Below are 16,597 nucleotides of genomic sequence, written 5' to 3' on the forward strand. Positions count from 1 at the left end.
TTTTCTTTTCTATATGTAAGTCTTAAACTGAAAGTGTGAAGAGGAAAAGTGGAATAACTAACATACAAGAAAAAATTCTCACTTGCATATCATTTGCAAGTTGTTCGAGAGAAAAAACAAATCTAAGATCTACTGGAAGCACTGATTTTGTCATTCTGGGTCTCTTTATCTTCCCCAGGTTTAAAAATTTAATCAACAACAACAATAACAACAATATCAACACATATACATGATGATTATCATTAGTCTTTCAGGATTCACACACACCTGGAACACCAGTATTCTTCAAAATCTTTTGGAGATTACTGACAAACACAAGATAAAAATATAACACTAATCAATTTGAAATTTCACTCATTAAACTCTAACAGTTATATGTTAAGAAGTTATTCTACACACTAAATCAAATATGATTTAAGAGCTTTACAATGGGAACAATATATTCTCAAAACGCTACTTAACCTGCTGGGCACATTAAGAGAAGCCTTTTCAACATTCAGTGGAAACTTTCAGCAATGAAATTATACATTTGCCACAGTTTATATTACAACATTTATACACAGTTTACTCATAAATTATGTATCTTCAAGTTACACATTACAAAGCCTACATCTAATTTAATCAACAAGAAATATTCAACCCCCCCCCCCCATAAAACATCAATTGTCTGTTGAATGAATGTAATACTGAAATAACTTTTTTTTTTTCGGTTTTATTATGGAGGAAAACTAAGTGGATGATGTTTTCTGTTAACAGATGAAATGTCACATAGAAGATAATGGCCGGTTAAGAGAATAAAAACAGAAAATGAAGAACAAACAGAAGGAAACTAATGTTTCCCTTGGAATACTACTGTATTCTTTGCTTAGAAGGTCATGTCTTGTCTCATATACGAGATTTTGTGTTTTTTGTTTTTCTTTATTTTATTGGGGTATTTCTTATGCACCCCAAGAATCAGTAATGAATCTCATTTCTCCCTCTGCACGTCTCCTGAAAACTCTGTGTAATAACACATTTGATGTAGATTTATAATTAAGTCTCTTGAAAAGTTCCTTTTTGACTTTGATCTTGTTATCAGTGATTTTCTTCAGTAAGGTGAGCTAGAATGACAAAAATCCCTTAGTCTTATAGGTTTAGTTTGTGGTTTTATCTACAGTTGGGGTTATTTATTCTTTTTACTGAATGTCTTTCAGCAACAGCCTATTGAGCTGACAAATTAACACTTAAATCTCTTTGCTATTCTCTAGAAAACGGTAGTTTATAGCTACAGCTGCAAACTACTAAATGAATCACACATCAAATGCATCCACCTTCCTTGTGATTTTCTAGGCTGTTATAGCCAATTAATACAAATTTCAGAAAGTAAAGACCCAATTAATAATGAATGTAGGCTTAAAATGGCAGATAAAACATTTCTGATGCACTTTCCACTAAACTACAAGGTAAATTTTTTTGTAAATGCCCTCTTTAGCAAATAGTTGCCTAATTTGGGCATGGCTATTGCACTTCAGTGTCTCGAACTCTACTAAAGAGTAGAGGAATAGGTTATAGACCTAAAACTGTACAGTTTATATATATACATATATATATTTTTACTGAAAATGTATATACAAAGTGTATCGACAATATATTCTTGAAATAAAGGTAGAAAACATAAAAAACAAAGACAAAGACAAAAATATAAGAAGAGATATTTACACTCCTTTACTGTGTAGTTTTGAAGGTAGAAGAGCTAATTAAAAAACAAAAAAGCTGGAAACAACAAACAAATGTCAAACAAAAGATAAAAATGCTACTCTGCTTACACCATTTAATGTTATCTGAATACAAGTTTAGGTAAACTAAAAGTAAACATGGAAAATCAGAAATGAGATATTTGCTAGTTTTCCATTTGCTATGTACTAGTTCCACAAACACCAGAATAAAAAAAAATCAGTAATATTGCACATGTTGGTAAAAAATGAAAAAAAAAGTAGAGTGCATCAGAAATACTACTGTACATTATATATTATCTGTCATGATAAGCCTTTCTGTACAAAGGAGTATGAATTTTTCAATTTATTTTCTTTTATAATACAAATTCTGAATTAAACGAATTTTAATTTATTTTTGACATTTGACTAAGGGTCTAGCTCTAGACTTTTATTCTGGTTTCTGTTCCTATTTACATGGCTATTTACAAACCATAAATTTAGAATAGTCATTGAAATTGGCTTTTAAGTTTTACTATATACATACAGTCTGAAAATGTGAAATAGGTGCTGTAGATTTATAAGGGATGTTCTTCCATTATGGGGGAATCACCCCTAGGGGGTCTGGCCTGTTGACCTGGAGTGAAGGTAGTCAGAGGAATGACTTTAATTGAATCATCACTGGGATGAAGTCTTTCAGACATGGTGTAAAACTGAGATCTTGGACTACCTTGCCCTCCCTGATCAAAAGACTGCTGTCCGTCAGATCCAGCACCTTGCACCCAACCTTGCTGCAAACCCATTGGTGGCTGTGCAGGGCTGTGACGGAGGGCAGCAACTTGTGGCAGAGGAGGGCTGCGGTGGATTGCAGCAGCCTGTGCCAAGGGGGGGCTGTAGCGGAGGGCTGAGGCCTGTGCTGGTGGTGGGCTATGACGAAGCACAGTAGCCTGTGCTAGAGGAGGACTGTGGTGGAGAGCAGAGGCCTGTGCTGGTGGAGGGCTGTGGCACAGTGCGATAACCTGGGTCACTGGAGGGCTGTGGCAGAGAGCAATGGTCTGTGTCACTGGAGGGCTGCTGCGGTGAGCAGAGGCCTGTGCTTGCGAAGGGCTGGAATGGGTCAAAGAAGCTGGCATCCAGCAGGCATCCGAATGACCCAAGATGAGACATTCTTGAGTGCAGTTGTCAGAGGCCTCTTCCACAGTTGGTTCAACAGTCACTTCTGCAGCTGTTGGGGTGGGGAAATAAATAATAATATTTTTATGTCAAAGATATATGTTATATGCAGTACGATGAGCCACTTAAAACAAATCATATTGTTAAAGGAAAAGCTAATGTTTTACGTGTAAATACATTACAAACTTTCAAATTTTTTACGGTCAGTGCTTGATTTGTCAAGATATCATTCCTGCACAAACATAAATAACTGGGAGTAAGTGGAGGAGGTCTTATTTTTACAATTATGACACTTTGTTCTAGTCTCTCAATTGTAGGTATTCTTAATTGTGTTGTGGCTATAAATTGAAACCATGGTCACTTATCTATACACAGAAATCGGTTAAAATATGGTTCCTAACTAACATGGAGGGAGGACATAAAAGTAAAATGAATGGGAAAACAAATCATAGGAATATGTAATAACTAACCAATTAAAACTAACCAAATGCTTAGCTAAGAATAAATTAGATTAATTTGGAAATGCAGTTTATTGAACTCTTAAGATATGTTACTTAATTTCAAGAATGAAATATAGCCCTAATTACCTCAGAGATAATTGATTCCTGAATTTCTCATTTTCTTGAAATCATGATAAATCAGGGGTTAGCAACATAATAAACCACAGATCCAAAGTACTTAGCTTTGAGCTAAAGTCCCTTTTAAAACTCTTTTATAAGGTTTCTGTAGTTTCCAAATACTAATAGATACCAGATATCAGTAAGTATACCATACAAAGACTAGCAAAGAAAGATGGAGTAGATACATCAAGATAAAAGTGGTTTCAGAATAAGGAAGGTCATTACATAATGATAAAAAAGTTGATTATCCAAGAAGACATATATACACCTAACAGCAGGGCTTCAAGATGCAAAAATCAAAACCTTCCAGAAATGAAAGGAAAAATGGATGTATCTTCAATTACACTTGGGAATTTCAATACTCCTCAGTAAAAAGTACAACAAATAGAAATCTGTAGGAATATAGAAAACTTGAACAATACTATCAACCAAATAGATCCAAATTATATCTGTAGAACATTCCACTCTAAGCAATACAGAAACATGGGAACTTTAAAGAGAATTTACAAAAAAAAAAAAAAAAAAACCCTACAGGTAACATACTTAACAGTGAAAGACTAAATGCTTTCCCCTGAAAATCAGGACCACAAAAAGGTTGACTGCTTTGATAAATCTTATTCAACACAGTATTGGGAAGTCTAATTAGTGCAAGGAAATTAAACTAAAGGCATACAGATTGGAAAGGAAGAAATAAAACTGTATTCACAGACATTTAGATATAAATCTGACAAAATGTGCACAGCATCTGTATGCTTAAAATTACAAAGTACTGATGAAAGAAATGAAAGAAGATCCAAATAAATGGAAGTATACACCATATTTATGGCTTAGAAGACAGTATTGTTATGATGTCAATTCTGATCAAATTGATCCGTAGATTCAGTAAAAATCCCACTCTTTCTTGTAAATATTGACATGATTCTGAAATTTATATGTAGAGATAAAGGAATCAGAATATCCAAACAATTTTGAGAAAGAACAAATTAGGAGGCCTCACATTATCTGATTTCAAGATGTATTATAAAGCTAATGGTGGAGACAGTGCAGTATTGGCAAAATGTTAAACACAAAGATCAAGAGAAAAGTGAGTCCAAAAATAGATTTATATAAATAAAGTCAAGTGATTTTTGACAAAAGTGAGAAGGTAATTAAATGGAGAAAGTATAATCTTTTCACCCAATGTTGACTGGACTATCATAGGTCTATAAGCAAAAAAAAAAGGAAAAAAGAAAAAAAACAAGCCTTGGTCAATACCTTTCACCCTTACAAAAGAAGAACTAATTCTAAATGGATCAAGAGATTTTAGTATATTCAGACAGTTGTGCAACCATCATCAAAATCAATTTCAGAACATCTTCATCACTCCTAAAAGAAACCTCATATCCAATATTAGTCACTTTCCGTTTCCCTCCAAACTTCACACTCCTAGGCAACCATTAATCAACCTTCCATCTGTTTCAATAGATTTGCCTATTATGGGCTTAATATAAATGGAATCATTTATATAGAGTCTTTTTTTAATATAGAGTCTTTTGTGACTGGCTTTTTGTTTCACTTAGCATAATGTTTCAAGGTTTCTTCGTGTTGTACCAGGCATCAGTACCTCAACTCCTTTTTACTGCTGAATAATATTCCATTGTATTGATATACCACATTGTCTTTATCCATTCATCAGTTGATGGGCATTTGGGTGGAAATACACCCAGGAGAGCAGTTGCTGAGTCACATGGTAACGCCATGCTTTGAGGAAACGCAAAACTGTTTTACATACAAACTGGCTGCATCATTTTACATTACTATTAGAAGTACACAAAGATTCCAATTTCTCCATATACTTGCCAACAATTTTTATGATCTGTCTTTTTTATTATAGCCATCCTAGCAACATTTTATTCTACTCTACATTAAGATCCCATGAGTGGGGACTAACTTGATGGCAAGTAACAACTACAACAACAGAGTGGGTACGATATGATACCTCATTTTGTCTTTGATTCACATTTCATTAGCTGCTAATGAAGTTTAGCATCTTTTCATGTGCTTCTCTGTCATTCATTTATTTTCTTGGTTAAATGTATATCCTTCGTCCATTTTTAAACTGGGTTCTTAGCCTTTTTATTATTGGGTTGTACAGATTCTTTATAGGTTCTAGATACAAGTCCCTTATCAGATATATAATTTGTACATATTTTCTCCCATTCTGTGTTGTTCTCTTTTTTTTTTCACTTTTTCAATGGAACCCTTTGAAGCACAAAAGTCTTTAACTTGAAGTTACATTCATCTTTTTTGCATGTATTTGAGTTTGTCTTTCATCACTTGTGCTTTTGGTGTCATACCTAAAAAAGTTACTTAACACACATGGATTTTTACTTAAGACAAGGTCATGAAAATTTACTCCTATGTATTCTTCCAAGAGTTTTATAGTTTTACCTCTTACTTTGATCTATTGGGAGTTAGTTTTGGAGTTATATTTTTGTGTATGTGTTAGGAAAGGATCCCAAGCAATTCTTTGCATGGGGTTATCTGGTCATTTCAGCATCATTTTTGGAAGACTGCTCATTCCCCACTGAATTCAACTGGGACACTTGTTCAAAACCAGTTGACCATAAATTTGAGGTTTTTTTTTATGTAATAGTTAAGCTGTCTACTTCAATTGGTATTGTACCCCAATTGTTAGGCTCCACTAAATACCAGCTGATTGCTCTATTGTTTTTGACAATGCCCTGAAAAATAAATTGTTCCGAAGCCCAATCCAATTAAATTCAGGCCCCTTGGCAGGGGCAGCCTTTGAGGCCAGTCTTTGAGGTTTGTTCTGACCCAAGAAATACTCTTTTCTCTTTCCTTGGTCCTCTCTGTTAAACTCGCAGTTCATCTATGGTTTAGTTTGTTGATCTCACGGATCTATCAACCTCTTATTAACCAAAATTTCCACTGATTTTGACAACTCCCTTAGCTTGAACTTCCCCATCTTTGTTGTAAATAAAGCCACTCCCCTTGGTGATAGCTTTGGAATTCTCTGTTTTTATATCCTCTCTCTGCCCCTGGGAAAAATCTCTGTGCCACTGCCCCAGAGTTGGGGGGCAGAGATAGTAGTCTACTTCTCTGCTTCTCTCAGAGTGAGATCCATGCTTTATGAATGGGGGGCCGAATGAGGGAAGTAACCTCTGGTCTTCTCAGCAAGGGCAATGAGGGTCCATCATTCTTATCCTGCTGTGCCTAGGTTGGAGCTTCCACTCTATAAGCGGGGAAGGAGGAAGGGCATCCCATACCTCTCAGCAACTTTTGCCTGAAATAGAGCTTCTGCAATATGGAGCTGGGAGGGATGAGAAATGCTGGAAGCCTGCTCCTCCCTGAGAGATACCTTAATCCTGGCCTGGGAGCTGGAGGGAGAGGGAGCCCTTTGTTTTTGGGTGACCTTGCCCAGAGTGGAGCTTTTGTCACGTTGAGATTTGGGAAGGGGCCTGTGTTGTGGCTCATATGCCACAGAATCTTAGTATTCTTACTATTAGTAGATTTTCTAGAACAAATGCTTCTCCATCTGCTGTTAGCTCTTAGGACAATTTTCAGAGACTTTAATTTTTTTTTAAATAATTTTCACCAATTATGGTTGTTTTTCTGGGGAGAGGGTCCACGGAGCTCCTCATGCCACCATTTCAGAAATTGTATCTTCCCTATAATTAAATGATTATTATTCATATTGCCCCCCTTTTCCAGGAAAAACAAACTATTTCTACACCTTTAAATAAACATCTGCCAACTTTCAGAAGTATAATTCATTAAGTAAGCACCATCTACTTGCTAAATTCAATTGCTATTACTCTACTTATAGTTAAGCATTAGTACTAATAAGCAGTGTCACTGATTTCCTACTAGATAGTCTTTAGTCCTTAAAGAATAAAACAAAGGTGTATATTGAAATGCCAATATTCTGAACAAAATTAGAGAATTTTTGAAAACTTGGGAAATTAAGTAACAGATACAGAATTGAAGAAAAACAAGAAATCCAAAAGTTAAGTTTTTTTGAAAATAGCATTATGCATGCCAAATGTTATAGTGGTTTTCATCATTTGACAAATGTTCTGGTTAAATTGGAAATTAGTTGGCACATAATATTTTATATGACTGGATTATACTTTACATGAAATGTTTCCCTAAAAAGTGACCAAGTAGTGTAATACTGGTTAGCCAAATAATATTTTGAAATAAAATACAGATAATCCAGTACATCTCTAGAGCTCCTATCAAAAATTCATCTTTACAATAATCTAAAAAATTTTGGCACTTCATTACTTGACTATAATTGATTCACTACAAATAAAAGACTACTAATTGAAGGTAGCCTTTGTCAATTTGGTGGCCTTCTTTTTTATTACAAATAAACTGAAATTTATTTGTTCTAAAAAATACTTTCTTCCCATAAATTTTTTCCCATAAATAATGCTTATTAATTTAAGTAGCTGGATTTACAATAATAAAAATACATTATTCAACAGCTACAACAAGGCAAACTCATATATTCTAAATATAACTCTAAAGCTACTAAGTATAATTTTTATACTCAATTTGGGGGAGAAGAGAATTATCTACAACACATATGTATGTAAGATTGGTAAAAATTCATATGCCTTTTGCTAAATGTGTTCAATCTCACCAACTGAGAACACCTTGGTGGAAATCTTAGTTTTAATTAAACCAGTTTTATAAAAAAAAAATTCTGTTTTTTATTTATCTACATAAAAATCCACCAACCATTAGTGAATCAATTTTAAACAAACAAAAAGTAGAATTGTAGTTAATACTCTGAATTTCTATGTGAATGAACTGAAGTATCCATTAAACATTTTTTGTTTAGTGAATCATAACACCTCCCTTTATTAGCACTATTTAATTAGCCTTGCAATTTATTTCCTAAAGAGACACTATGAAACTAGCATAGATTAACTCAGTGCAAGTTCAAAATGACATCCCTTGTGAATTAGTGAGCTTCAAAATAATTATAATTAAAACAATCTTCTCTGAAGGCTCCTGTAACTCATTGATAACATTTAACTTTGAGAAGTAAATATTCTTCCTAAGGAAATACATTGTCTTCACACAGCTTCAAAACATCCTGTGGATATCACAATAGTTATTCTATAGAAAAAATGTGATGTAATCACATAGTGGATCATTTTATCATGTTTAAAAGGCAGCTTGACTCAATGAAGTTTCCTGAATAAACTGAACGCTTCGAAGGCCAGCAAAGCAGGGGCAGGGGTTTGGGGACCATGGTTTCAGGGGACATCTAAGTCAATTGGCATAATAAAATCTATTAAGAAAACATTCTGCATCCCACTTTGGAGAGTGGCATCTGGGGTCTTAAACGCTAGCAAGAGGCCATCTAAGATGCATCAACTGATCTTAACCCACCTGGAGCAAAGGAGAATGAAGAACACCAAAGATACAAGGTAATTATGAGCCCGAGAGACAGAAAGGGCCACATAAACCAGAGACTCCATCAGCCTGAGACCAGAAGAACTAGATGGTGCCCAGCTACAACCGATGACTGACCTAACAGTGAACACAACAGAGAACCCCTGAGGAAGCAGGAGAGCAGTGGGATGCAGACCTTAAATTCCCGTAAAAAGACCAGACTTAATGGTCTGATTGAGACTAGAAGGATCCCAGAGGTCATGGTCCCCAAACCTTCTGTTAGCCCAAGACAGGAGGCATGCCCAACGCCAACTCTTCAGACAGGGATTGGACTGGACGATGGGATAGAAAATGATACCAGTGAGGAGTGAGCTTCTTGGATCAAGTAGATGCATAAGACTATGTGGGCAGCTCCTGTCTGGAGAGGAGATGAGAGGGCAGAGGGGGTCAGAAGCTGGCGGAATGGACACAAAAATTGAGAGTGGAGGGAAGGACTGTGCTGTCTCATTAGGGGGAGAGCAACTAGGAGTATATACCAAGGTGTATATAAGTTTTTGTATAAGAGACTGACTTGGTTTGTAAACTTTCACTTAAAGCACAAAAAAAAAAAAGGCAGCTTGACCTAAAGTTATGATTGAAATAATGGCCCAAAATTCTAACATGCACATTAATCGAGTCTTCTGAGAAGATGGAATATATAGGAGGGTAATAAAAATACCTAAGATATCTACAAAGGATATATTGCTGAGAAGACAGTCCGAATATCTCTTTTGCAGGCTATTCACAAGTAAACTGTTACCATCTGCAGTTGATGAAAAAGGGTGAGGAAAAATGACGGTATTTTGAAACATATTTTTAGCACAATGAAATGAAGATCAGTGCTAGAGTATAATTCATCTGTTTTGACTCAGAGAAAAAATGTGCCCTTATGAGGTTAAACAAATTCATTTGGATATTTTCCTTCATTCTGAATGCTTACAGTTATTCAAACTTTAAATTGCTTTCGAGAATGATCTATTAACTTATATTTATTTAATTGCCTGATATAAAATGTTTCAAGATATAGAGGAGCAAACCCAAGTCTTTCAAAATTCAGATATCAAGTTTATAGAACTGATTAAATGTGCTCTGTTGATGCTCCCTATCATTTTCTAACCTCTACAATTGGAGGACAAATGCATATTTTATAGCCATTTTCTTCAGTGCTATCCTAAAGCAGAAATGAATGCCATTATACAGGAATCTCCAGTCAAACTATTCCATTTAATGTATCTGTTAATCTTTGGTAGACAATTTCACATGATAGAGGTCTTATACAGATAATTTGATTAATGTTCAAAGCTGAACCCTCATGAAAGGGAATGAGAATATTGCTGTAAATTTTCTTTTGATCTTGCTCTTGCTAATTCAGTATCTTCCAGTTGTACAATTTTAGACTTTTAGAGTTAACTTTTTAGGAGAATATTGGTTTTTAACTGATATATAAATTCCAGCAGGAAAAAATTACAGTCCTGAATGATTTGGTTTTCCCAAAACAACAACTGAGTAATATATGACTTGCCTAACAGGTTGACGGAAACCCTGGTGGCATAGTGGTTTAAGTGCTATGGCTGCTAACCAAGAGGTCAGCTGTTCAAATCCGCCAGGTGCTCCTCGGAATCTCTATGGGGCAGTTCTACTCTGTTCTATAGGGTCGATATGAGTCGGAATCAACTCGATGGCAGTGGGTTTTGGTTTAACAGGTTGATACTTTGAGTCAAGAGATCAACACTAAGGTGTTAACTTGGGACCTGCATGGCTAAGCAAACATCAGGAAATTGGTGGGGTTGTTGAACTTACTATAAAAGTATTTTTAGGTTTGGCTACTTTAAAGCTAAAATAGCTTTTTTTTTTTTTTTTTTTTTTTCCCTAGTAAGCAGACTAATTCTTCACCAGGCTTTTAACAGAACTAAAAAAAAAAAAAAAAAAAAAAATTTTTTTTAATAGTTCCATAAGCATGTATTAGGTTCAAATTTTAGAGTCCCCAGAGTTGTATTCCTATATAACACAAAGTCTAAATTGAGTAGGTTACCTAACTTAACAAAGCCCAGGTTTAAATTAAGTAAATTCTTAATATTAACAATCTGGGATTCCATTTAAAATAAGATGATAAAATAAGCACAATTCTCATACAATTAAACAAATCGTCTATAATTGTACTGAGATACTTTTCATATTTCACAATACTACCCATACACAAATACATAGTTCGTGCCATCAATAGCCATTAAACGATAAGAAACAACTTTGATTTGCTGAAGAACTTCTATTTAACCAACAAGGTAGAACTTTACCTCACCATTAGAACCTCAGCAAAATGATGGATATGACAAACTTACGGTGGTTTAGTTAACCAATATTCAATAAGAAAATTCTTTCTTTTTCCCCTCTAAAATAGTATTTGATGAAAATAGCAAGTCAGCCCTGATATAAGAAAAAAAGCTTCTGAATTCAACCAAAAATAACCAGATGGGTAATATTATTGTATACATTTTCTTTCATATATACCTTAAACACTTTGAAAGACCTGCAATTGATGTGTTAATATGAACTGGTATGCTTTAATGAAACGAGTTGTGATATCTGTCGTTTCAAAATTATGTATGACATATTAATCTGCATCACGAGACCATAAAATGTTTTTTTTTAACTCCGAGTCTATTCAAAATTAAAAAAGAATGTACATAAATCACAAACTATTAACTGCTTTATAATTTTAGAGGAATAGTTAAAATGGTGCACACATCTTTGATAAAGAGACAATAAAAGCTTGGTGCAAAATGTTTTCATGTTTGGGATATTGTGATGGAAGGTATACTCAGAAAAGCATTATTTGGCTTTTGAAGTTGAAAAGGGCAAAGTTTTATTTTTGGAGGGAAGTAATTTTTATTATCCTATGGAAGTTTGGATTATAGCCTGAAATTAGCATTTACTGAAGTCCTAGGCAATACTAGGCAATTGTCTTTGGTATGCCTTTCAACTTTTTTTACTTTAGTGCAGTCAGTCAGACTGAAGCCTTCTTTCGGAAAATGGAGAAAGTGGTTTTTGGTGGATGGCCACAGACACTATAAAAAACATACAGAATTATTAAGGTCCAGCAAAAGTAACCAATGCCATTTATGCAAAAATACTGTGCTAATGAAGAGGGCTTGGAAATAACAATTGCTACTGTGTGAAGCAGGAAACCTGTATTTATTTAGACTGGGAAAACTGGGACACAGCTGCCTCGTGTAAGAAATCATTTGACAAAATCTTCGGGTTTTATCTGTTATCCTCATTTGAATATGCTTTATGAGAAATAGAAATTACCCTCTACATTTAAATATTAATAATTCTACCTTTTTAAAATACTTCTGTTATAAATGCTGGAAGTTTCTTGCAAGAATGTTAGATTTCTCAAATAATTGTTTTAGAATTCTGCATCATTAATAATAAATACTGTCCAGTTTATTTATAAGAAAAGAACATTTCTGTTAACATTAATACATGTTATTTTAAAAATCCATAAATGATTATTAATATAAAATCAGTCATGATATTTTAGTGATTCTTTGGGAAATATTTATTCATAAATTTACTTTCATTTACTTGTTGAAGAACTATATTTGGCAAAAGCAAGAGCTAGTATTAACTAATAATATAAAATCAATTAAATTAATTAGGTATTTGTTTTAAAAATAACTATTTTTTTATTCACCAATTTTCAGTGTATATTTTTTAACTCCCAATTTCCTGTCTCAATAGATTTATCTGTTCTAGACATTTCATATATGTGGGATCGTAGGATATTTGTCCTTTTGTGTCTTGCTTGTTTCACTTAGCATACTATTTCAAGGTTTCTCCATGTGGTGGTGTGTATCAAAACTTCATTTCTCTTTAAGGCTAAATAATATTCTATCGTACGTATATATCATGTTTTGTTTATCCTTTCATCTGTAGATGGGCATGTGGGTTGTTTCCACCTATGGGCTTTTGTGAAAAAATGCTGTATTGAATATTGATGTACATGTATCTATTGAGTTGCTGTTTTAAATTCTTTTGGGTATATAACTATGAATCTACTTGCTGGTTCAAATGGTAATTCTATGTTAAACTCTTTGAGGAGCTCCCAAACTGTTTTCTGTAGTGGCTGCTCCAATATACAATCCCACCAGCAGTGGGTGTGGAGTGGTATCTCATTGTGGTTTTGTTGTACATTTCCCTGGTGACTAATGACATGGAGCATATTTTCAAGCGCTTATTAGCTATTTGTATGTCTTCTTTGAAGATGTGTTTATTCGAGTCTTTTGCCCATTTTGTGATTGAGTTGTTAATTTTTTGTTGAATTTTAAGAGTTCTTTATATATTCTGGATACAAAACCCTTATCTGATATACAGTTTCCAAATATTTTCTCTCATTCTGTTGGTTGTCTTTTCACTTTCTTGATAATGTCCCTTGAGGCACAAAAATTTTTTATTTTGATAAAGTCCAGTTTATCTATTTTTTCTCTTGTTGCTTGTGCTTTTGTTGTCACATCTAAGAGTGAATTGCCTAAAAGAAATTCCTAAAACTTTGCAACCATGTTTTCTTCTAAGAGTTTCATGGCTTTAGTTCTTATATTTAAGTCATTGACCCATTTTGAGTTAAATTTTGTACATGGTGTGAGGCATTCTTTGTGTGTGTACTTTATTGTACTTTACATGAAAGTTTACAGAACAAACTCGTTTCTCAAAAAACAGTTAATACACATATTGTTTTATGACATTGGGTAACAACCCCAAAACATGTCAACACTCCCCCTTCTTGACCTTGGGCTCCCTATTACCAGCTTTCCTGTCCTCTCCTGCCTTCTAGTCCTTGCCCCTGGGCTGGTGTGCTCCTTTAGTCTTGTTTTGTTTTATGGGCCTTTTTTTTTTTTTTTTCTAATCTTTGGATGAAGGGTGAGCCTCAGGAGTGACTTCATTACAGAGCTAAAAGCGCGTCCGGGGGCCATGCTCTCGGGGTTTCTCCAGTCTCTGTCAGGCCAGTAAGTCTGATCTTTTTTGTGAGTTAGAATTTTATTCTACACTTTTCTCCAGCTCTGTCCGAGACCCTCTATTATGATCAGTGGTGGTAGCCGGGCACCATCTAGTTGTACTGGACTCAGTCTGCTGGAGGCCATGGTAGATGCGGTCCATTAGTCCTTTAGACTAATCTTTCCCTTTGTATCTTTAGTTTTCTTCATTCTTCCTTTCACCCAAAGGGGTGAGACCATTGAAATACCCTGGATGGCTGCTCACAGGCTTTTAAGACCTCAGTTGCTACTCACCACAGTAGAATGTAGAACATTTTCTTTATGTAATGCCAATTGAGCTAGATGTTCCCTGAGACCATGTCCCCATAGCCCTTAGCCCAGTAATTCGGTCCCTCATGGAGTTTGGATGTGTTTATGGAGCTTCCATGACCTTGCCCTGTACAAGTTGTGACAGTATTGTATACTGTCTTACCTGTCACCAAAGTTAAAAAACCATTTATCTATTGCATAGTATTTTCCCATCCCCATCTCTCCCCTCTCTTGTAACCACCAAAGATTATTTCTTTTTGTGTGTAAACTTTGTCATGAGTTTTTATAGTAGTGGTCTCATACAATATTTGTCCTTTTGTGATTGACTTATTTCACTCAGCATAATACCCTCCAGATTCATCCATGTTGTGAGATGCTTCAGAGGTTCATCATTGTTCTTTATAGTTGTGTAGTACTCCATTGTGTGTATGTATCATAATTTGTTTATCCATTCATCTGTTGATGGACCTCAAGGCTGTTTCCATCTTTTTGCTATTGTGAACAATGCTGCAATGAACATGGGTGTGCATATGTCTATTCGTGTGACAGCTCTTGTTTCTCTAGGATATATTTCTAGGAGTGGGATTGCTGGATCATATGGTATTTCTATTTCTAGCTTTCTAAGGAAGAGCCACATATTTTTCTAAAATGGATGTAACATTTTCATTTCCACCAGCAATGCATAAAAATCATAGATATATGGATTTATTTTTGGATCCTCAATTCAGTTCCATTGTTCTATATGTCCATCCTTATACCAGAACCACACTGTTTTTATAGCTCCAGATTTGTGGTATATTTTGAAAACCGGAAGTATGGGTCCTCATCCTGTGTTCTTTTTTTCAAGATTGTTTTGGCTATTCAGGGCCCCTTGTAATTCCATATGAATTTGATCATTGGCTTTTCTCTTTTTGTACAATGGCAGTTGGAATTTTAATATTAATTGCATTGTATCTGTATTTTACCTTGGGTAGTATTGACCTCTTAATAATATTAAGCCTACCAAACCATGAACATTGAATGCTTTCTATCTATTTAAACCAAAACCAAACCCATTGCTGTTGAGTCGATTCTGACTCATAGCAACCCTATAGGACAGAGTAGAACTGCCCATTAGGGTTTCCAAGGAGTGCCTGGTGGATTCGAACTGCCGACCTTTTGACCAGCAGCTGTAGCACTTAACCACTATGCCACCAGGGTTTCCTCTACTTAGGTCTCCGTTAATTTCTTTCAGCAGTGTTTTATAGCTTTCAGTGTAAAGGTCTTTTCCCTCCTTGGATAAATTAAATCCTAGGTATTTTATTCTTCTTTATTCTATTGATTGTATTCTTTTATATTCTTTTGTAAGAGGAATGGTTTTCTTAATTTCCTTGTCAGATTGTTTGTTGCTAGTGTATAGAAAACTGGGTTTGGTTTGTTTTTTTTTGGTTAGTGCATAGAAACACAACTGATTTCTGTGTGCTGATCTTGTACCTTGCAACTTTTGCTGAATTGATTTATTAGCTCTAGTAGCTTTCTTGGGGATTCTTTGGGCTGTACATAGTATCATGTTGTCTTCAAATAGAAATAGTTTTACTTTTTCTTTTCCAATTTGGATGCTTTTTATTCATTTTTCTTGCCTAATTTTTTTTAATTGCTCTGGTAGAACTTTCAGGACAATGCTGACTAGCAGTGGTAAAAGTGGGCATCCTTGTCTTGTTCCTGATCTTTCACCATTGAGTATATAACTTTTGTTTGTTTTATAAATGCCCTTCATCATGTTGAGGAACTTCTCTCCCTAGTTTCTTGAATACTTTTATCATGAGAGGGTTTGGATTTTATCAAATACCTTCTCTGCACCATGTAAGATGATTGTAGGTTTTTTCTCTTGATTGCATTAGTATGTATATTGATTGATTTTCTTGTTTTGAACCACCCTTTCATTCCTAGAATTAATTTCACTTAGTTACAATGTATGACCCTTTTAATATGCTTTTGAATTTTATTTCCTAGTATTTTGTTTGAAGATTTTTGCATCTATATTCATAACGGATGTTATTTTGTAGTTTTCTAATATCTGTATCTGGTTTTGGTATCAGAATAATGTTAGGCTCACAGAATGAGTTAGGTAGTGTTCCTTCCTACTCCATTTTTTTTGGAAGAGTTTGAGAAGAAATGGTGCTAATTCTTCTTTAAATGTTTGATAGAACTCACCAGTGAAGCCATCTAGCCTTGGACTTTTCTCTATTGGGAGTTTTTTTATTATTATTATTACTGCTTCAATATCTTCCCTTGTGGTCTGTTAAGATTTTGCATTTCTACTTGAGGCAATTTAGATAGTTTTTATATTTCTAGGAATTTATGCATTTCATCCAGGTTA

General features: G+C 34.6%; 1 protein-coding gene across 2 annotated transcripts in view; it reads right to left on the bottom strand.

Moving 5' to 3' along the window:
- Positions 1 to 2,269: 2,269 nt before the first annotated feature.
- Positions 2,270 to 16,597, bottom strand: part of PCDH11X (protocadherin 11 X-linked) — an 857,900-nt gene continuing 843,572 nt past the window's right edge. For both annotated transcript variants that reach the window (XM_049872539.1, XM_049872538.1), the window contains one exon: positions 2,270 to 2,916. In XM_049872539.1, the coding sequence (XP_049728496.1) occupies positions 2,270 to 2,916 (647 nt within the window). The remainder of the gene's footprint in view (positions 2,917 to 16,597) is intronic.

This window comes from Elephas maximus, chromosome X (genome assembly GCF_024166365.1).
Source record: "Elephas maximus indicus isolate mEleMax1 chromosome X, mEleMax1 primary haplotype, whole genome shotgun sequence".
NCBI classification, from domain to species: Eukaryota; Metazoa; Chordata; class Mammalia; order Proboscidea; family Elephantidae; genus Elephas; species Elephas maximus.